We start from the raw sequence: 20,900 nt of genomic DNA on the forward strand, positions 1-20,900 counted from the left end.
CTTTCGTGGCACACAGACAGGTGTGGGCATGAACATTAGCATCTTTATTGTTACCTGATACCTCTGGCTCCTCCCTCCCCACCCTGCCCAGCATAAGGGTACGCTCCTTCCAAATTGTCCAAGGGCACCTGCTTGGTGTGTTTCAGTCCTCTAGTCACCTGTTGAGGAATGACTTCATGTGGGACTGGGGGTGGGGAGAGTTGGGCCAAGCCAATCGCCTCCCCTAGCAGAGTCTGGATACCCATGGGAAGAGCTGGGCCCTACCCTTTTGGAACCTCTGGCAAGGATGTCTGTAAGGCCGTGAAAGTGGGAGCAGGTAGGGTGGGACACACAGCAAAATGTGTGAAAGATATGCAGAGATTTGGGGTAGAGTGGGCACCTCCTACATCCAAGAGGGAAAGAATGGAAGGAACTTCCCAGGCTGCCCACTGAGGTGACCAGCAGCCAGCTGGAGAGAGGACAGGAGGAGGTGAAGGACAGGTGCCAGCAGATACTGGTGGGTAGTGGAGAAAGGAGCAACTGGTAGCAATGGGGGTGTTCTGGGGAGTCAAGCATGTGCCAGAAGCAGAGGAAAGGGAGAAGCTCTAGCAAGAAGGGCCCTAGGAAAGTCAGGGAAGCTTCTTTTGAGACTCAGGGTTCCCTCTCTTCTTCAACCTTGAGTGTGATCTCTCCCGCCCCTTTCCCCATCCCCCACATGCATCAGAACCCACTGCCAAGAGCCCTTCCCTGAGACCTAGAAAACCTCCCATAGGTATAGCTCGGCACTGCAGCTTCCACGTAGCCCCTCCTGCCCGGTCAGCTTGTTCCTTGTGGATTCTGCCCAGTGGGCGCTACTCACCATCTACCAGCAGCTGTGTGTCAGCACTGTCCTGGCCTGCTTGGCAGCTGTAGGTGCCCTGGTCCTCAGGTCGGACGTCATGGATGACTAGGCTGTGGGTGGTGCCGTGTCTACGCGTCTCATACTTGTTTCCCGGGCAGAGTTCGACCCCCTCCCGCATCCAACACACGTGGCCCCCAGGGCGGGACACAGTCACCTCCAACACCGCCCTGCGGTTGACCAGAACCGTCTTCTCACGAGGTGGGCGGCGGCACATCTGGAGAGGCAACGCTGCGGTTGGGGGACAGGGGCTTAATAAGGACACGCACGGCCCCTAGAGGAGAGATGTATCTTCCCTGCCTACGACACCTCCACTCCTGGCACAAGCCCTCCGTGCCACCAGTCCGTTTTCCTGCATGCCCAGTTTAAAGTCTCTTCCTCTCCATCTCCTCTTGAAGAAATGAGCTGCTCTCTGTGACCTGCCCCAAGAGAGCCTCAAAGAGGAGAGATGAAGACAGCAGCATCTCTAGGACCGGTGGCTAGTCAGTCAGTCCCAGGATGGGCGATGATGCCCTTCCCTGTCGCCTTTGCTTCAGAAGCTTACCCTCCACCTCCAGCCGAGCCAAGGACTGGGCGGGTCCCGCCTGGAAGCAGACTTCTCCGGTGTCCTCGGTTCTCAGCTCGCTCAGCACCAGAATGTGTTTCTTCCCTGGGGGGTGGGGGTGGGGAGGTATTGAGGCCTCAGCCGCTTCCCGGGAGAATTCGAGAATGAGGGTGGAACCCGAGCAAGTCCCAGGGAGGTTCCGAAGTGTCGGCGCGCAGAATTGGAGAGAGAACGCGAAGAGGAGCTAGGCAGAACTCAGAGCTGGCGGCGGAGAAAGTCCGGGAGACACCAGCAGTAGGGTGGTGGGGCGGGGAGCTGGAGGTGGAGCTTATCTGAATAGGGCGGAGTCTGCCTAAATCCTGGGCAAGGTAAAAAGGGGTCACAGAGGGTAGAAAAGTGGCCACACCTTCCTGTCGGATGCGGACGCGGCCTCCGGGTCTCAGCGCGCGGCCTCCGAGCTCCCAGCGCCCGGTGATCTCGGTCTCCGACACAGTGCACTCAAACGTGGCGCCGTCTCCTTCGCGGGCACTAACGGACCGGAGTTCACGGAGTACAGACACCTCTCGTTCTGGGGCGGAGCCAGGAGCGTGAGGAGGGGGCGTGGCGGAGACGGGACACACATCCGCCACGCCCCCTCCCTAGAAGTGGGTTAAAGTAGTACCCTGGCATCTCTGGGTACCCACCGCGTACGGTCAAGCGCGCAGGCTCGGAGCGAGCTGTCCCCACAACGCAGCTGTAGGTCCCGGCGTCTGAGGAGCAGCAACGCCGCAGAAGCAGAAGGCGGCGCGTGCCGAGAGCCTGGAGCCGGAGGCGTGGGCTGAGAGAGAGCGCCTGCCCATCCTAAAGGCGGGATTCGTAATAGGTCAGATGGAGCCCAGTAGGATTCTGGAGGCTGTGACCCTGGAAGGTGGCGCTGTCCTCTGTGGATGCCTAGCTGGCTAGAAGCGCACTAGTGGATTCTGTGTGTTCCCCAGCTAGGGTTGGACTGTCCCACGTCTTCCCTTTCTGGTCACTTTTCTGAGAAGGTGCCATCCCTTGGGGACTTTAGAGCAGAGAATTGGCACCAAATGGCGCAGAAAGCCCAAAGCTCTACATGGACCCACCAAGTGTGGATTTTAAGGTTGGTTTTTAACATAGACTCTACTATTGTCTGCCCTTGAGCAACTAACTGTTCATCCCACAGAATGTACGCCTTAGATAGCCCAGTGATGACAAGGTGTACCTTCACAGGGTGTTGTAAGGACTAAAAGGGATTAAATGTGACATCAGTCTCAGCCCAGTACCAGTCTCACAAGTCCAGTGAGTGTTAGTTTCTTGCCCGAAATATTGTTATGTCGATAGACCTGCACTAGGGCCATGCTCTGACCTTCTCCCATATTACGTCAGCCAAAGTCTGGGAAAGCTCGCACTCGAACGTGGCTGTGTCACCTTCAGTCACTTCTAGGTCCTGTGGCCCCTGCACAATAGTCACTGGGACCTCTGAGAGTGGGTAAGGGAGAACAATGCCAAGGGGTCAGGTGTCGGTGAGGAATGAGAGTCCAGCTTATACAACACACAGACACAGCAGGTCAGTGGCAGACACACGCAGGTGGGTGGTGGAGGCCACTAGTGAGTGAGCAATGCTTGGGAACAGGAGATTTAAGGGAGGTGCTGTAGAGGAGGAGGCACGGCAGGGCCAGAGAGCCAGTGAGGTCATCAGCAGGAGACAGGTTGGGGCTGGAGGGCAATGGCAGAAGTGGAAGAAGAGAGACCAAAAAGGAGCACTCCCAAACACATGGACAGCAGTGACCACATGGCTGGAGTGGACAGCTGAAGACACTGGGCTTGGTGGGGATGGGCACAGAGTGCACTACAGAGCACCGAGGGTCCCTAGAGGTGTGGCCAATGGGGAACTCAGGGCTGAAAGTGGGGGCCTCAGGCAGAATCAGTACTAGAGCTTACTCTGAAGGTTCATCGGTGGAAGAATTACAGGGGGCCCACGTAGGGAGCCAAGAGAGCCATTGAGTCATAATAAGAATAGTCAGTGGGGACATACCCAGGTAGGCAAACGAAAGAGACCATGCAGACATGGGACTGTTGAAGGTAGCACCGGATGCAGGGCTAAGGCTAAGGCTGTACTCAAGCAAAGCGGTCACTGGGGCCCACACAGATCCAAAGGGTCCAGCAATTCCCCACTCTGGCAGGGTGGTCAGTAGGGGCAACATGGTTAGGCCAGGAGTCACACACAGGGATTTAGCAGGCAGAGGCCCAGAGGCCACACCTCTCACTGTGAGCCGAGCAGCACACCGAAGGGTGTCCGCAGTGAAGGAGACACAGCCCGAGTCAGCCAGACCCAGGCCGCTTAGCACCAAGCGGTGAGTGCGGCCTTCTGATTGAATGTGGCACTTGGGCCCTGGGTGCAGCCGGACTCCACCCTGGGCCCACTCTCCGGTCACACCCTCCTGGGACAGCTCCAGCTGGAAGGTGGCACTGCCCCCCTCATGGACGGTCACATCCTCCAGAGGCCGAAGTTCCCTCAGCTGCCGAGCTAGTGTGGGGAGATGAGAGAGGGAGGACACCAGCTCTGGGCAGGGTGCAGGGGCTCACTCACTCCAGCATGCTCCACGTGCCACCCCAGCACTCCATGAAAGGCCTTGGCTATACAACTTCAGACTGGGTGGGAAGGAGGGAGGGAGAAGGACGGGTTGAGGAGTCTCAGTGTGGGGTGGGGTGACACTGGAAGGAACAATAGGCCCACTGGGATCAGAGCCTTTACTTAACATATAACTCGTCTGTGTACCAAGGGATCTTTGGCAAACTCCTCTGACTTTTTTTTTCTAAGCCCTAGTTTTCCCTATTGCACTAAACCAGTGGTTCTCAACCTTCCTAATGAAGCAACCATCTCATATAGTACCTCATTGGTGGTGACCCCCAGCCATGAAATTATTTTCATTGCTACTTCATAACTGCGATCCTGCTACGGTCATAAATTGTAATGTAAATACCCGATAGGCGGGGTATCTGATAGGGGACCCCTGTTGTTTGATTAGCAAAGGGGTCTTGACCCACAGGTTGAGAACCACCATGCTAAAGCCCAGTGCCACTCTGGGTTATACTGTGATGAACACATACCACTCGTGACAGCCAATCACCAAGGTCTGATACCTTGGCTAATTTCCTCAAAGACTCTGGACGTAGGGATCAACCCTATTTTTATGGAGATTTGTTTCAGAGAGATTGCATGAGGTCACACAGGTAGTGTGTTCCAGCATGGGGCAGTGGGTGAGAAATGCTATTAGCCAGTCATTCTTTCAAAAAATAAATACAGAGAGTTTTTCTGGAGTATAAAATTTATGCTGCTAGCAAAGCCATCTTTGAAGTAAAAAGCAGAGTCCATTTGGACTTCTGAGGGACTAGAAAACATTAGAAAAAGAGGATTTTGGTTTGAGCAGGAGCCTTCTGGCTCTAACCCCAGATTGGGACAGCCAAGGCAGACCTTCCTCAGCAGAAAGGAGCACTTTGGTGGTGGTGGCAGTGTCAGGGACTCTGGGCCAGCCAGGTGAGTGATGAAGTAGGAGAAGATTGGGCACTCACGCCTCACACTGAGCCTGGCCAGGGTGCGATCGTGGCGGCTCTCACAGCCGTAGGTGCCCTGGTCGGTAAGTAGAACGCCATGGATAGAGAGGCGGTGGACATGGCCATCCTGAGCCGTGGTCAGGCGAGAGTCCAGGGGAAGAGGTTCCCCACCTCGTATCCAGCGAACAGTTCCAGCTGCACCAACTCGGCCTGTCTCTACCTCAAGGTGCACATCCTGGCCTTCCTCGGCCCGCACATCCTGCAGCCGCCGCAAGAACAGCAGCTCTGTCTCTGGAAGGGAAGATGAGAGATCATGGAGCCCAGAGGTTGAAGGCTAGCTCACTTCTAGGCCATGGTTGTGAGGGGTTAGCTACAGGGAACAGAGCATTTTATGCTCAGTCACACTGAACCTCGAACGTGGAGCCTGGCACTTGTGTCAGCAGCTCCGGCTCGCGCGGTCACGGTCCCTGCGTCTTTGAGTTGGCAGCCTCGGATGATCAAGGTGCGGCTTGAACCATTCTGGACCATTTCCAACTGTGGCCCTGCAGTGATAACCGCTCCGTTGCGTAGCCAGGTGACTTCGGCATCTGGTGGTGAAACCTCACACTGGAATGTGGCATCGTCCCCCTCATGGACTGTCAGAGGCGTCAGTTCAGAGACCAGCTTCACTGGCGGGAGCTCTGGAAGGAGGGGTGAGGCAGTGACCTGGATACCTCTTTCTCCCTCTGTCTCTCTCCACTACCAACCCCCACCCTGATCCCCCTACAGGATGCAAGCTCTCATTCTCCCACCAATTACAACAGCTTGAGTGAGGCCCTATTGTGTGTTGGTTGTGGGGGTTCTCCCAAAGACCAGGATGCCAAATCCTGGCCACACTTAGTAAGCTCCTTGAAATCCCAGCCTGGCACCTCTTCCCAAGTCTCTAGTACCAATACATTATTTACTATGGGCCCAGTTACAACATTTAATGGTCATAGCAACCTATCTGCCATCCCATTTCAGTGCTGGGGCTCAGGGGAATAAAATGGCCTCGCAAATGTCACCCAAGTCCCAGAGAGCCAAGTCTGAGTTACACCCTGGACAAGTTGACTCTAGAGTCCTCCTTTTAATCCACTGGGCTATACATCCTGCTATGCTAGGGTGCTGGAAAAAAGGAAGATGCCCTCTTACAGTGACAGTCATGAACGCATTGGTGGGAACCATAGAGAGCAGTTGGGTGAGGTATAGGAGATGAAAAGGGTCCAGAGGATGGGAGGTTGTCTTTGTGGGTATGAGGGGTGCATGGTTACCTTCCACACTGACGATGAAGATGCGACTGTCCTGGGGTGCGTCGCACAGGTATTCCCCAGCATCCCCTCTCCGTGCCCCCCGCACCCGCAGCACCTGCCTCGCCCCGGCTTGTTCCAGCTGTACCCGCCCCTGGCTTGCCAGGCGCTCCCCGTCCTTGTACCAGCGCACAGGGGTCCCTGGCCTGGAGAGGTGCACCACCAGCTCTAGGTCCCCACCTGGGGTGCTTCGAACACTCGTCTGGGCTGCCTCGGGGGCCACTACCCGCACTGGGGGCTCTGTGGGGTCAGAGCTAGGGGTCACTGGGAGGGCAGTGAGAAGGGTGGGGAGACAAGCTGGGGGAACAGGGCAAGGGAAAGATGTTATGTCTTAGGAAAGTGGGGGAGCCCTGGATGGGGGGGAGGGGGGACTAGTAAGGCTTTCTGCCCAGGTTGTACTCACCAGCCACCTGGACATTGAAGCTGAGGCTTGGGGCCCCTGGGGATGCCCCAGATTGGCAAGTGTAGACACCTGTGTGAGCGAGGTCTGCTGCCTGGATGCAGAGGATTCTGCGAGGACCCTCAGCTCGCAGCTCTAGTCCTTCACCCTGCTGCACCGGGCTCCCATTGTGGCTCCAGAACACTTGTGCGCTTGCTCGGGACAGCTCACAGCTCAGCACCACGGGCTCCCCAGGAACCACGCAGAGCGGATTTGGGGCTGCCTCTGGAGCCAGAAACTGCACCGGAAGCTCTGCACAAAGAAAAAGGGAGTTGTAAGCCCAAGCCAGCCCCTGCCTCCCCACCCAAGGCTGGACCGGCACACCCACCAGCCAGGCTGACGTTGAAGGTGACAGCCTCATCTCGGGTCTCACATACATACTCCCCGGCATCCTCAGGCTGGGCGTGGGGCAGGGTGAGAGTGCGGGCAGGCCCCTCAGCACCCAGCTGCAGCGCATCTGACACCTCTACCTCTAGGCCATCCTTGTACCAGCGCACCTGAGACCCAGCCGGGGCCACTTCGCAGCGTAGCTCCACGTGTCCTGGAGCCCCAAACTGCAAATCCAGGGATCGGGCCGCTGGGTGCACAATCCTTTCTGGTGGAGCTGGTGGGTGGACAGAGAAAGAGGGAACATGGTTTTGACAGATGGTCTCTCCCTGCCTCTCCAATACACTTTATAGTGTAAGGACCTGGGGGCTCCTATGAAGAAAAGGACTTGCCCAAGATCATACAGATAAAAGAACCAAGTCAGACTCATACTCAAACCCCATTCACCTCTCATTAGGTCCATCCCCATTCCTTCCATTCTATGCTTTGCCTCTGAGATGCATAACCTATTGCTCCTTGATAAACCAGTTATTTTGCCTTTTTTTTTTTTTTTTTTTTTTTGGCCTGACTACCACCTCCCAATGTGAGCGTCATGAATAGTGAAACTTGCAGCTCACTGGTTCACTCTGTACCCCTAGCATATGGTGCAAGGCATATGCTAGTTGTTTGATAAGCATTTGTTGAATGAATGAATGAATGAATGAATGAATGATCGATCCTAACTGCTAGGCTTCCTCTCCCCGAGCCCGAGGACACTGTCCCAGCTTGAATTGAGTTCTTTGATGGCTAAGACTGAGGAGTCTGGGAAACAGAGGCCTGGGGGAAGGCAAACAGTGGGGGAAGGGATAGTGGATGTCTGTCCCATAGAACCCTGTCTCTTCACTTCCCTGGAAAAGTGTCCACAGAAACTACCCACCTGTGACAGTGACAGTGAAGAAGGCTGAATCATCCCCAGCATCACACACAAACTCGCCCCCGTCCTCTGGCTGGGCAGCAGGCAACACCAGACGGCGACGAGGCCCATCGCTCTGGAGCACCAGGGCTTCACTCTCCTCCACCTCTAACCCATCCTTGTACCAGCGTACAGGAGCATCCTCTCTAGACAGCTCACAGGTGAGCACCACACATTCCAAACTCACGGCGTGTAAGGTCACCTCGTCCTGGGGGTATATGATCCGCACAGGGGGCTCTGCAGAGCAGGGCAAGCACAACTGTCACTAACTAGCAATGCCTGGCAGCACGTGAGCCCCGCTGCCCATGTGCTAATAACAGTCCTGAGTTCCGAGTAGCACAGTAATAAGTAACAATAGGTCCCTGACCTGTCCTTCAAATCCCCAAGACTAGACACTTACAGAATCCAGTATCTTCTGGACTTTAAAAGGATGCATTTCTCATTTGGTAGCTAGCTACCCTTCAGGTCCTGCCTCTGCCCCTTAAAATGATTCCCATTAACATTTTGCTGTCTAATATATATTTACCCTTGGCAAGATATACTAGAAGACACAGTCAAATCTAACAAAGATGCAGATATAGACTAGCCCTACCAGATAATTAAAGAATAATTAAGAATGTATCAGTTAGGGGCTGGAGATGATGGCTCAGCAGTTAAGAGCACTGACTGCTCTTCTGGAAGTCCTGAGTTCAAATCCCAGCAAACACACGGTGGCTCACAACCATCCGTAATGAGATCTGATGCCCTCTTCTGGTGTGTCTGAAGTCAGCTACAGTGTACTTAGATATAATAATAAATAAATCTTTTTTAAAAAGAGAATGCATCAGTTAAATTCAGTTTTAATGTAATAAATTTGACTGTCAAACCTCTGATCTCACTACATAGCCCTGGCTGGTCTCAAACTTACTATGCAGACCAGGACGGCCTAGAAATCACAGAGAATCACCTGCCTCTGTCTCCTGAGTGCCGGGATTAAAGGTATACACCATCATACCAGACAACTGCTAAACTTTTAGCATTTGGTTTTGAGGGTTTGGGGGCTTTACAAATTGTGCAGGAGTGGGATCAGGATCTGTAAACAACGAACACCTCCTAACTCTCCAGTTACTGTGCCGAACACTTTGAGCCTTTAGCCTCACGCTGATGTCTGGAGGAGAGCACTGTGCTGTCTCCGGTTTCCAGATGAAAGAATTGAGGCATGCAATGATTAAGCAATGAATTGCCCTTAAGGTCCCAGACAGCTATTAGCTCCTGGGCAGAAGGAAGAAGCATTCTGTTCTAAAAGGCTCTCCTGCTGCAGGCACTGGGGCGAATCCAGGCCACCCACGTGCAGCAACTAGGGAATACTTCTTGTATACCAGAGTTAATACCTGTCTAAAAGTATCCCAGGGATGCTACACTGTTTCAGTGAGCTCAACCTCAAGCACAGGCCATTCTTCCACAGAAAAGGAGCTAAGTCAATATTAGTAGACCGTCAGCAAGCCCAAGCTTGCCCGTAATACCACGCGCTGTCTTGTTCTCCAACGAATTAAGTTTCCAGAAGACTAGAGTACACCTGGCCCCCTTGTGGCCTGGCTAGGGAACTGTGGGCTTCCCTGTCTAGGATTTTTCAGTTCTCCACCAGACCCAGCCACAGGACACAGGGCATTCTTTTCTCAAAATGTATGATCTAGTCATGATAAGGCCAGGAGATTACAGAAGGCAGCTTCTTCTATATGGGATGGCGGTGGAAGATGTTGGGGCAGTGAGCTGGGCCGTTTGGTGTGGGACTTGATCCACTCTGGCCTGGAGGTGAGGTGGCATTTGTGTGAACTTTACTGTGAGGCGTAGGGTGCTTTGTGGTTGTGGCTGTTGTGTCTGGCCAGGGCTGGGACTGAGAGAATGAAGGTCTCTAGCTGTAAAATAGATTGTGTCCACAGCCTTGTTGCAGTTGTGGGCTCCATCTGGGGTATAGTGAGTGGAATTCCCTAAGCAGCTCTGCCTGGGCATGGCTCCTGGGGCAAGTCAGGGAAGAAGGCAACAGGACCGTGAAGATAGGGTAGTTGTCCTTGTGCTGCCACTGGGGTTCTTCTGTGATGTCCAGAACTGACTAAATGCCCCTACGACCATGCACCCTGGGAATGGTGCCGTGGGCTGTAGTCCTGAGGTGGCCGGCACAAATCACCACCATATTTCTAGCTGTCCTTGACTCCCCGGTACCCGGACTATTCTCAGCCCACCCCTTAACTCAGCCTAACTCCATTACAAGTAGGTAAACATCCTCATTACCCTGACCAGGTTAGCAGCCACGAGCCCAGGGTTTCCTATGCTGTCCTTGACAGCCTATGCCCTGACATGTGTCTGGCTTTCTTACTAGGCTGTGTTCTTTGAGGAGGAAATACATGTGTGTTCATATGCTGTCGAATGCATGGAGCCCAGCCCATACTACAGTGACCCTGTGAGACCTCCGCCCAGGCCCTCCCTGCCTGGCTGTTCTGTGGAGCCCTGGACCCTAATTGAACTTATTTACCATGAGGTTTCTTGGAATGTTTATTGGTGCGTTTATTGGTTTAACACAGGGGTTGCAAATGTGAGGGCCAGATAGGTTAAGTTAATGGCTCAGGGAGTCTGGGGAGAGGCAGGAGAAATGGCAGGGAGGGTGGGACAGAGAAATGGGGGCCCCATACTATGGGGCAGCTGCTACTCAGTGCCAGCCGTTCGTCGCCATGGGGGGAAATGAGACCAGAACCGCCGGGTCTTCGGCTTTTTCAAGAGGACGTAAAACTCCGGGTTGTTATTTGGACTGTCCTGACTTTGGTATGACTCTGCAGGCCAAACAAAACACATCTGTGGGCTGCATAGAGTCAGAGTCCAAGGGGGTCTCCCCATTTGTGACCCCTGGATAGCAACTGCCTTCCCAGCTAGTCTGGCAGCTAACTGACCACCAGCCAGGCACCCAGCCTGGATGGCATTCAGTCAGTGAGCTGGTGGACCACAGCTAGACCTGGCCTTGTTGACACCAGAGAAGGGCTTGCTGTTTCTGATTGGGATTCCAGGCTCTTTCCAGCAGGGACCCTGGTGCATGCACCCTCAACCCACACTCTCCCTCCCAGACACAACAAGCTTGCATGTGGAGAAATATTCACTCAACATTCCTGAGGCTCAGGGTTGTCCTCTGGTGACTCTGGGGGCTGGGATAGGCCCACACCTGTGACGGTGATGGTGAAGGAAGCCGACTCATCATGGATTTCACACAGGTACTCGCCAGAATCCTCAAGCTGGACAGAGGGCAGCACCAGGCGGCGGATGGTGTCTTCCTTCTCCAGGAGCAGTGCTGGGCTCTCCACTACCTCCTCCCCATCTTTGGTCCAGCGCACCTCAGCCCAGGGTCGGCACAGCTCACAGGTCAGCACCACACGCTCTAGGCGTACGGCTGCCACATGCACTTCGCTACTGGGGTAGACGATCCACGAGAAGACATCTGAAGGACAGAGACATCAGATCCTAGGCAAGAGGGGATGGGACTGGAGTGTCCTGCCATCCTTCCTAATCCAGGCCTATGTCCTATGCTTTCTAAGTCAGCCACGGGTTGAAGAGGTCATTCTCTAGGCAGTCCCTCACAGCTAGCACCACACAAGCCCCTGGGAGCAGCCATCACGGCCACAGAGATCCGACCGTAATCTCCAAAGTACACCAAGCTTTGTATGGAAGCTGCGTAGTGGGGAGTAAGGAATCAATGTTAACTGTAGAAACAGTTTATGGTCTCTAGGGTGGGACAAGGACAAAATGAGAAATGAAACATAGGGGGGATGGAGAGATGGCTCAGTGGTTAAGAGCACTGACTGATCTTCCAGAGGTCCCAAGTTCAATTCCCACCAACCACATGGTGGCTCACAAACATCTGTAATGGGATCCAATGCCCTCGTCTGACATGTCTGAAGACAGCTACAGTGTACTCACATACATAAAATAAATAAATTAAAAAAATATATATCATGGGAGAAGAGGGCTGGGTCTCAGATGAACTGGGGTCCTGTATAGGACTCTGAGACTTTTTGACCTCTTCCATACCTGGTACCACCTGCTCTGTAACAGAACTACTGTTCCCAAGGAACCCTCTTAGCAGGGGACTCCTGGGGGATGGGAAAGGCGGTGGGGGGGGGGGCTCCCTGGTGATGAGTAGCTGGGACTAGTGTGCTCAGGACTAGGCAGTACAGGAGGCTAGAGGGGACCAGAAGAGTGACATGCAAGAGCACGTGTGCTAGCTGCTCTCACCTGTGATGGTAACTGTGAAGTAGGCACGTTCATCTCCTGCGACACACTGGAACTCGCCCCCGTCGGAGGGCCGGGCTGCAGGTAGCACCAGGCGGTGATGGGGCCCTTTATTTTCTAATACGATGATGTCACTCTCCTCCACCTCCTGCCCATCCTTGTACCAGTGTACAGTTGTGTCCTCTCGGTCTACCTCACAGGTCAGCCTGACACACTCGGAGGTGATGGCATGGACAAACACATGCTCTTGGGGGTTCACGATGTGCACTGGGGGATCTTGATGGGAAGCAGAAATGGGTCATAAACACCTCTTACACAGGAGACTCAAGGGCTGCAGAAGATCAGTGGCAGTGGTGGGGGGGTAATTAAAGCCATGCCATGCAGGAGTTTGGGGCCATGAGATCCTGTTGGCATAGAAGCTTAGGTATCCCTCAAAGGTGAGTAGGGGGTACAGAGGGTAGGAGGCACCCAGGGGCCATACAGTGGTAGCCAAAATTGACATAGGCAAAAAGGAGATCGCAACCACGAGGCACCTGGCTGAGTTTACTGTTCAAGGACAGGGAAGAAAGGATAGGCCTGGAGGAGGATGACTCAGGCAGCATCAAGCATCCACTCCACTGGGCAGTGGTGTGTTTTATACACAGGCAGTATCTCAGAGGCCCAGATATTAAGGGCTTGCAGACCAGGCTGGTGCTATCAGTGTTATGGAATTGCTTAGTAAGAAAGCCTTAGATCACTGGGGCCCATCTTCAAAGGGGCTGGTGGCATCCCAGCCTCTTCCTCTTTATTTCCTGGACATGAAGATGAGCAATGTGTTCTGCCACATGCAACCCTGCCTTTGACAGCCAGCACCTCCACTGTAGTTTCAAATCAGTGGTTTTGGGTTTGAATGCCCAGAACAATCCTTTCTCAGTATCAATGAATATCTTGGGTATTTCCCTACAGTGGCAGGAAACTAACTAGTTCCCTGTCATGGAACATGCTCAGGTTGGGGTCACAGGGTTTTCTGAGTTGAAGTAAGATCCTGACTCAAAAGGGTCAGTAGCGTCTATGCTGACTTCCTTGAGAGTCAGCTTGAGTCAGTGTCTCACACGGCTGGGGCTGGCCTCAAATCTGCATGTCACCCAGCTGAGTTACTGTCATCGTCAGCTTTCTAACAAGAAGATCCTTCAGGCTCAGTCCTGAATGTTTCGGCTTTGGATAGCTCAGGACACCTGGGAAGTTGCCTTCTGACAGGCTTCTAGCGTACTCCTGCCTTATGAGAACCCCTGAACCAATATACTTAACACCTTTGCCTACTTCAGCCACCATGAGTAGCAGGAAAAAGTCAGGGCTGTGTGTGACTCCAGCCCACCATCTGTGCTGGCTGCCTGATAACAAGGAAGTCACAATACTTCTACAGGTCTCAATGTCTTTACCTGTGGACTGGAGATTATGCGTTATTAAGTTGTGAAATAGCGTATGCGCAAATGACCTAGCATAGCTCTAGCTCCAGAGTAGGATCTCACTAAATGTCAGCCCTTCCTTCCGGCAACTGCATTTGGCCCCTCACCCGATCCAGCAGAGGGCGTATATGCACAGGTGGGCAAGTGTGTTACACGATGTGGGTACATGAGAGATTTAAGATGCAAATGTAAGACCAGGGATGTATCTCAGTAGTAGGATGCTTACCTAGCCCCACAAGGCTGTAGGCCCCAGCCAAAAACCATAAAAAAAAACAAAAAGCACTCCATAAAAAGGGACCCCCACCAAGCCAACAGACCACAAGGGCAGGGTTTACAAAGCTCCCCAAATCAGCCTCGGTCAGAAGCAGCCAGCAAGGTTCCTGACCTTGAACAGTGACTCCAAAGAAGGCCGAGACCCCTTCCGTTCTGCACTCAAATTCACCGCTGTCTCGGACTTGAGCCTCAGGCAGGATCAGTCGGTGTTTGCGGCCCTCTGTCTTCACTATGAGCGACTCGCTCTCCTCCACCTTCTGCCCATCCTTGTACCAGGTTGCAGGAAAATCCACCCTTGAGAGCTCACAGGTCAGCACTACCCGTTCAGAGGTCGTGAAGGTCAGTGACACCTTGTCCTGGGGACTCAGGATGTGCACTGAGCTTTCTGCATGGAGAGAAAGCTGGTCACTTGCAATGTCTATTCTGCTCCTCGGATATGCAGCCTTTTCTCCAGTCTGCGTGCTGGTGTAGGGCTGAATACACGAAGGAGACAACTGTTGTCAGTGACTAAAGCCCGGATGTCGGTTGGGGTTTAAAACAGGTTTGAGGGTCAAGGGGGAAGAGAACAGAGGAGCAGCACATCTATCGATAAGGTGCTAGGTTCAGTTTTCTGACTTAAAAAAAAAAAGAAAAAGATTTGTGCACTGCTATGGTTTGGTTTGGATATGATCTGAGTTATTCCCAGAAAGATATTCATATGATGGAACTATAGTCCTCAGGGTGGCAGTTTCTAGAACCTCTAAGAGCCTAGGGGAGGAGGAATAGGAAGAAGTATTTGTAATGGTGAGGTTTAGCGGGAGGTACTTCTCAAAGGAACCCAGTCTGAGTATGTTGCTACAAAGCGAGTTCACCCACCCTGTGTACTTGGTTCCTTCTGATCGTGCCTGCTTGTCCATCTCTTTGTCATGGTCTGACTTAGTGAAAAACTGGGGTAGGGTCACTAAAGACTGGACAGTGTCATTAAAGACTGGGAAGACCAACTTTGGAGTTTCCAGAACTGTGAGCTAAACTAATTTTTTTTTCTTTATAAAATACCCAGCATCAGCTTCTCTGTTATAGCAACAGAAAAGAGGTTAGGTCAGATTTTTAGGCCACTTAAGCAGAGTAGCAGAGTAGTGGTTTTACTGTATTTAAGAATTCTTAAAGAGCCCGTCTCTGTGCCGGGCAGTGGTGGCACATGCCTTTAATCCCAGCACTTGGGAGGCAGAGGCAGGTGGATTTCTGAGTTCGAGGCCAGCCTGGTCTACAGAGTGAGTTCCAGGATAGCCAGGGCTACACAGAGAAACTCTGTCTAGAAAAACCAAAACCCAAAACAACAACAACAACAAAAAAGGGCCTGTCTCTCCTGGTGCCTCTGGTGATAGTGGTCTTTAGTTAAACTTGGAAATGCTGCACTTGATGATTTCTGCCTTTGCTCTCTACCGCTGCTGCTGGAAGCTACCACTGTTAAGACCCCAGGTTCTCTAGCAATAGCGAGAGAACTGAGTGCTAGGATGGCCTCTGAATTTTCAGCACCCACTTCCCCAGCCTGAGTGATGGATGTTACATCCACTCCCCTTCCTTGCTAAGAAGGAAGTATGGGGGTAAACAACTCGGATTCGCAATCCAGCACCATCTTTGTAACTCTGAGCAGGCCATTTAACTTCTCTGTGCCTGTCTTCCTCCACGTACAGTGGGAAATGACTAAGAACTTGTTCTATGAGGCTATCGGCAGGACTGTGCTAACTACCTAAATCAAGTGATTAGGGCTGTGCCTGGTTCAAGGTGAACTGCTAGGAGATAAGGTTTCATTAGGCAATTGGACAAGAGGACAGAAAGCAGACAGGGGCTATAGCCAGGATCCATGTCTTTTAAATGAGAGGACAAGTATAATTATTTTTTTGGTAGTATTGAGTTGAATTCACTCACCACTGAGCTATACCCCCAGCCCAACTGCAAAGCAAAACATGCCAAAGAACGGCGATGAGGCTGATGAGCCCAAGAGAAGCTCTATATGCTAGGAGTTGGAAAGCGCCCTTCTGAGTGTCTGAGCTCTCTATCTGAGCCCATCATGAACACCTCTTACTCTTCCAGCCCAGCTGTGGGAAACAGCCACCGCATCCGCCTCGCTTGGCAAACACGACTTCTGTGCTTTGAACCTATCTGCCTAGGTGTCCACCAGTTACCAACCTTGGATAGTGAGGGCAGCAGAGTCTTGCACACCAGGGCAGCTGAAGCCAACCAGGGCCCCACTGTCCCGGTGCTTGACAGCTTGCAGGATGAGCCTGTGCTGGAGGCCCTTCTGCTCTATGCGGTACCGCAGGGCTCCAGGCTCCACCTGGCCCTCTGGCTCATTACTCTGGAGCTGCTCTCCATTAAGGAACCAAGAGCCCTGGATGATGGCGGACAGATCAAGGGAGAAGACGGCATCTTCCCCATCATATACCTGCACGTCTTCCAGGCCTGACACCAGGCGAGCTGTGGGCACTGGAACAGAGACAGGGCACGGCTGTTAGAACCAGAAAGGGCTGAGCACGGGGTCCCCAATGGAGGAGTTAGAGGAAGGACTGAAGGAGCTGAAGGGGTTTGCAACCCCATAGGAAGAACAATAATATCAACCACCCAGACTCCCCAGAGCTCCCAGGAACTAAACCACTAACCAACGAGGACACATGGAGGGGACCCATGGCTCCAGCCACATATGTAGCAGAGGATGCCTTGTTGGGCATCAATGGGAAGAGAGGCCCTTGGTCCTGTGAAGGCTCTATAGATATCCCAATGTAGGGGAATTCAGGGGTGGGGGAACACCCTTATAGAAGCAGGGGAGGGGGTATGGGATAGGGAGTTTCGGGGGTGGGGACTGGGAAAGGGGATAACATTTGAAATGTAAATAAAGAAAATATCCAAGAAAAGAAAAGAAAAGAAGAAAAGAAGAGGAGAGAAGAGAAGAGAAGAGAAGAGAAGAGAAGAGAAGAGAAGAGAAGAGAAGAGAAGAGAAGAGAAGAGAAAAGCAAAAGAACCAGAAAGGGCAAAAGCTAGAAGATGGGCGAACATAAGGACTGGGGGTCAGAGAAGGGAAGAATGGTCACGGAGAGCATGACTGGATAAAGATACTGATGGATAAGTGGCGAAGGGTTAACTTACCAAGGTGAGCAGAACCGTTGAACACGACATGGGGACTGCGGCCATGTTCACTGACTGTGCAGATGCGGAAGTGATAGTCACCCTCGGTGGGTACACAGTCCCCGGGCACCTCTACGGCTCCCGCCTTCTCAATGCTGAAGCACTGGATCCAATCGTCAGACCCCACTTCCTGCCGCTCTAGGCGGTAGATGAAGGAGGTCTCTGGAGGTGGCTCTGGGGGCTTCCAGGTCAGCAGAACCTTGTTCTTTTGGCCTTTGAACATCTCAACCATTACGGGGGGCCCGGGAGGACTGTGCTTGACACCTAAGATAAAGGTGGGATCTTCACCTGAGCCTTGTACACGTCCCCATCAACACTCCTGCTTTAAATCCACCTTCCCAACCCAGGCACTGGCAACTGGCAACGCCCCTGCCCCCCCCCCCCCGCCCCCGTTTATAAGTGTTCACGCTCTCACATTTGACTCTGAGCAGGGTGGTGGTACGGGAGTTGCCCAGGCTGAAGGTGATCTCTCCAGCATCTTCTCGGGTCACCCCTGGAAGGACCAGGGCATGCATATGACCACAACTGCTCTGGCAGGTGTCTGGCAGGTCCTCCCCATCACGGCTCCAGCACCCCTGCACCCCAGCTTCTTGAGTCTCCACCAGCAGTACTGCGTTCTCTCCTTCCAGGACGTCAAGCTTCCGGGGTAAACGCTTCAGGATGGGTCCTGAGACGTGGATGGGAATCCGTCAGCCCAGGCACGAGACACCACCAGGTCTCAGCCTCCTCCCACTGGCCAGCTGACCTTTGACCGTCACATTGGCCACAGTGCGCACTCGGCCCCGCATCTCGCACAGATAGACGCCATCATCATCGGCCTTCAGCTTGTGGATGACGAGGCGTCTCACAGCGCCCTCCTCGATCTGCTCGTACTTGCGGCAGGGTAACAGCCGTTGGTCCTCCCGGAACCAGGCGGTGGGAATTCGAGAGTTAGGTACTTTACACTCCAGCACCACAATCCCGTGTTCCCGACCCTCCACATCCTGCAGGGGCCGGGTGAACCGTAGGCGGGGTTCTGTAGAAAGAGAAGGAGAGAAGGCTCAGGAGCAGGAGCAGGAGCGAGAGACTAGCTGAGGAGGATAACACATACTTGCTCTTCCTAGCAGGCTAGGAATGGCGGCCGAATTCCCAGCTAAGTTAGTTGGCCTAATTCCCAGCCTGACCCCGATATCACCTTGGACACGTCTTATAACATTTCTGGGTCTCAATCTGCTCATGTGTTAAATGGGGGAGGGGAGGCGGCAAACATTCAACCAGATCAGTGGTTTTCAAACCGTCCCTAACACTACACAGCATCTCCCAATTCTTCAAGGATCTGCATTGAATTTCATTTTAATATAGCATTCTAAGCATTTCAAAACCATATTTCGGAACTTGGAAACCACCAGAGAGTTAACTTGCTGAGGAAAACAAGGTTTGGCCCCACTGGGAGAAGTTTCTTTACTTTCTTGAGGACATTGCAGTTTCTCACTGGCCTGGCAAGTCTGAGCAGGACGCAGTGAGGACACTGTCACAGCTCGGATACCACACACTTGGTTAAGTGTCAGGCAGGACTCAAGGGAACTTCCCAAGCATGTTTTCCTTGAAGGAACAAGTTGGGCAATCACCAGTGAAAATGTAACCCCTCAAATCGTGGTGGTCAAGTCCTATTAAGGGGAGCCTTAGCTTCCAATGTGACTCGAGAGTGCCTTGTTTTCTCTGGATTTTCTGTTCATGGGTACTGAAAACGTGTAAGGTCACCTCTCCCCCCCATCTCTTTTGCTTTCATCTTCTTTGAAACTTAAAAGAATCCAGACTGGCTGGTGTTTTTCCTCTGACACATCCACCTCTCCTGTGAATGAGCAGTGGCTGCTGGGAGGTTTGCACCAGCCTTCCTAACAGATTCCGGGCCCCCGAAGCTGTGAACACAGCCTCCACTCCAAATGTGTGTTTTCAATACAGCAGCCCCCTTTTTCTCACCGATTAGCATATTATAAATTTAGCCCTAGTTATTTACTCCCACAACATGCTCCTATTATTTTACAGATATTGCTACCAATGGGAATCCAGTTGGGAAAGAAGGCCTAAAAGAAAGAATAAAGGATAAGAATGTTCTAGGATTGTTAAGATTTACACAGTCTATTCCTTGGCTTAGTGGTTTTTACCACCTGGGTAGCTGGCTAAGAAATTCATCAGTGTACTGGAATTCAATATTCCTCCGGACATGGGGGTGGACATGAGCAAGAAGGACCTCTGGGGGCACTGGAAGCACGGTGCTCTACCTTTCACGTGCAGCTGGACCGCGCTTAGGGTCTGGCCCGCCGAGTTGCGCGCCGCGCACACGTAGAGCCCACGGTCCTTGGCCTGGCAGTAGAGCACCTTAAGTACAAAGCCGCCGTCGCGGTCGCGGTACATGAGGCGGCGGCGATCGGGGAGCAGAGGGCGGCCCTCCAAGTGCCATTCGATCTCGGGCTCAGGTTTGCCCATCACGTAGCAGCGGAATTTGGCGTGCTTGCCCTCGTTCACCCAGAAGGTCTTGGGCGCGCCTTTGAGCGGCTCCAACACGGGTTTGGGGTTCTCATCGGGATCCTGGGGCGGGCTCTCGCGGGGCTGGTGCACCTGGAGCAGCGCGCCCGCCTGCGCGTGGCCGTGCGCGTTGCGGGCGTGACACACGTACACCCCGGAATCGGGCAGCCGTGCCGCCAGGATGCGCAACGTCAGGCTCGCGCCCTCGTCACTCGCGCCGCGGCCGGGCTCCAGCTTGAAGTGGCTGCTGTCCCATACTTCGTCCAAGGCCATCCCATCCTTCTCCCAGTACAGCTTGGGCTCCGGAAGGCCTCCCACCTGGCACGTCAGCACCACCTCCTCCCCTCGCAGCACCCACTGGGACTGGGGCCCCGTCAGGAACTTCGGGGCGCCCTCCCCGGTGCCCGGTGTTGGCAGCGGACACTCGGAGGACTCGGGCTCCGGCTCGGGGGCCGGGGGTTCCAGCACGGTGACGGCGGCCGCCGCGTAGGCCTCTCCGGCCGCGTTGCGGGCGCGGCACACGTAGACCCCGGCGTCGGTGGGCAGCGCGCCGCTCAGCAGCAGGCCGTGCTCGGCGCCGTCCTCCGGAAAGCTTAGGCGCTCGGAGGCCACCAGCTGCTGCCCGCCTTTCTCCCACACGACAGTGGGCGGCGGCTCTCCCAGGACCACGCATTTGAGCTCGGCCTCCGCTCCACTTACCACCCGCACGGGCCGCGGGAAGCGTAGGAAACACGGGGGGCTCCCCTGATCCCCTGATCCGGCCTTCATTGCGGCCGCTGCAGATGGCTCGCCTGGGCGCGCGGGAAGGCCGGGAGCCGAGACCAGGGCGTGGCGGAGCGGGCGCCGGGACCGGTGGGACTCCTGTGACCGCTCGCCTCTTTACCCTGGACCCTGGCCGCAGCCCTGCTACGCGGCAATTCCCGGGCCGGGAGCCCAGAGCTCAGGGGGCTGTCCTTCCTGTTTGCCTGCTCAGCGAGGGGCCCTACAGCCTAGACTGCCCGCGGCCGGGCTTCCTGCTCTTGGGAGTCTCTCTTTCCAGCCCCCTCCCACAGCCTGGGCCTCTTTCTCCTCCCTCCCTCCCACCTCCGGCCTCCAGGTCTCCAACTGCGGGCCTGGCTTGGGCTTGAGTGACTTTGTCGCCTGCAGCTGCCAATCCCAAAAATATTCTCTGATGACACAGCTGGAGGACAAGAGCTCAGACTGGCTCCTCCAGGCTAAGTATAGAGCAGGCGGGACCACCTGCCC

At 53.9% G+C, this 20,900-nt stretch overlaps 1 protein-coding gene across 7 annotated transcripts; it reads right to left on the reverse strand.

The window, feature by feature from the left end:
- Nucleotides 1-23: 23 nt before the first annotated feature.
- On the reverse strand, nt 24-20,685 carry Obsl1 (obscurin-like 1). Of its 7 annotated transcripts, XM_006496583.4 has the most exons (21): nt 19,412-20,685; nt 17,896-18,165; nt 17,566-17,817; nt 17,112-17,414; nt 16,158-16,454; nt 14,101-14,373; nt 12,274-12,546; nt 11,207-11,479; nt 7,984-8,256; nt 7,069-7,344; nt 6,705-6,992; nt 6,266-6,541; nt 5,387-5,656; nt 4,995-5,267; nt 3,682-3,948; nt 2,788-2,900; nt 2,105-2,261; nt 1,828-1,989; nt 1,422-1,526; nt 839-1,108; nt 24-158 (listed from the first exon to the last, which is right to left on the reverse strand). In XM_006496583.4, exons 1-21 carry the CDS (start codon nt 20,421-20,423, stop codon nt 151-153), a joined length of 5,691 nt encoding a protein of 1,896 aa, XP_006496646.1. In that variant the 5' UTR covers nt 20,424-20,685; the 3' UTR covers nt 24-150. The 7 variants fall into 7 exon arrangements, 5 of the variants coding, with proteins under 5 accessions (XP_006496646.1, XP_017168548.1, NP_849215.3 ...); XM_017313059.2 differs by lacking the exon at nt 3,682-3,948; NM_178884.5 differs by lacking the exon at nt 6,266-6,541 and having other exon boundaries at nt 19,412-20,651.
- Between the last annotated feature and the right edge of the window lie 215 nt (nt 20,686-20,900).

The sequence above is a fragment of the Mus musculus genome, chromosome 1, assembly GCF_000001635.26.
Source record: "Mus musculus strain C57BL/6J chromosome 1, GRCm38.p6 C57BL/6J".
NCBI lineage: Eukaryota > Metazoa > Chordata > Mammalia > Rodentia > Muridae > Mus > Mus musculus.

Excerpts from the sequence above, each read along its gene's own strand:
- Obsl1 (XM_006496583.4), bottom strand. The coding sequence starts at position 20,423 with ATGAAGGCCGGATCAGGGGATCAGGGGAGCCCCCCGTGTTTCCTACGC. Across the intron at positions 2,262-2,787 it reads CTGACGTAATATGGGAGAAG|GATGGGCAGGCGCTCTCTCT; the intron begins GTCAGAGCATGG and ends TCCCGCCTTTAG. Across the intron at positions 1,109-1,421 it reads GGCTCGGCTGGAGGTGGAGG|CGTTGCCTCTCCAGATGTGC; the intron begins GTAAGCTTCTGA and ends CCCCAACCGCAG.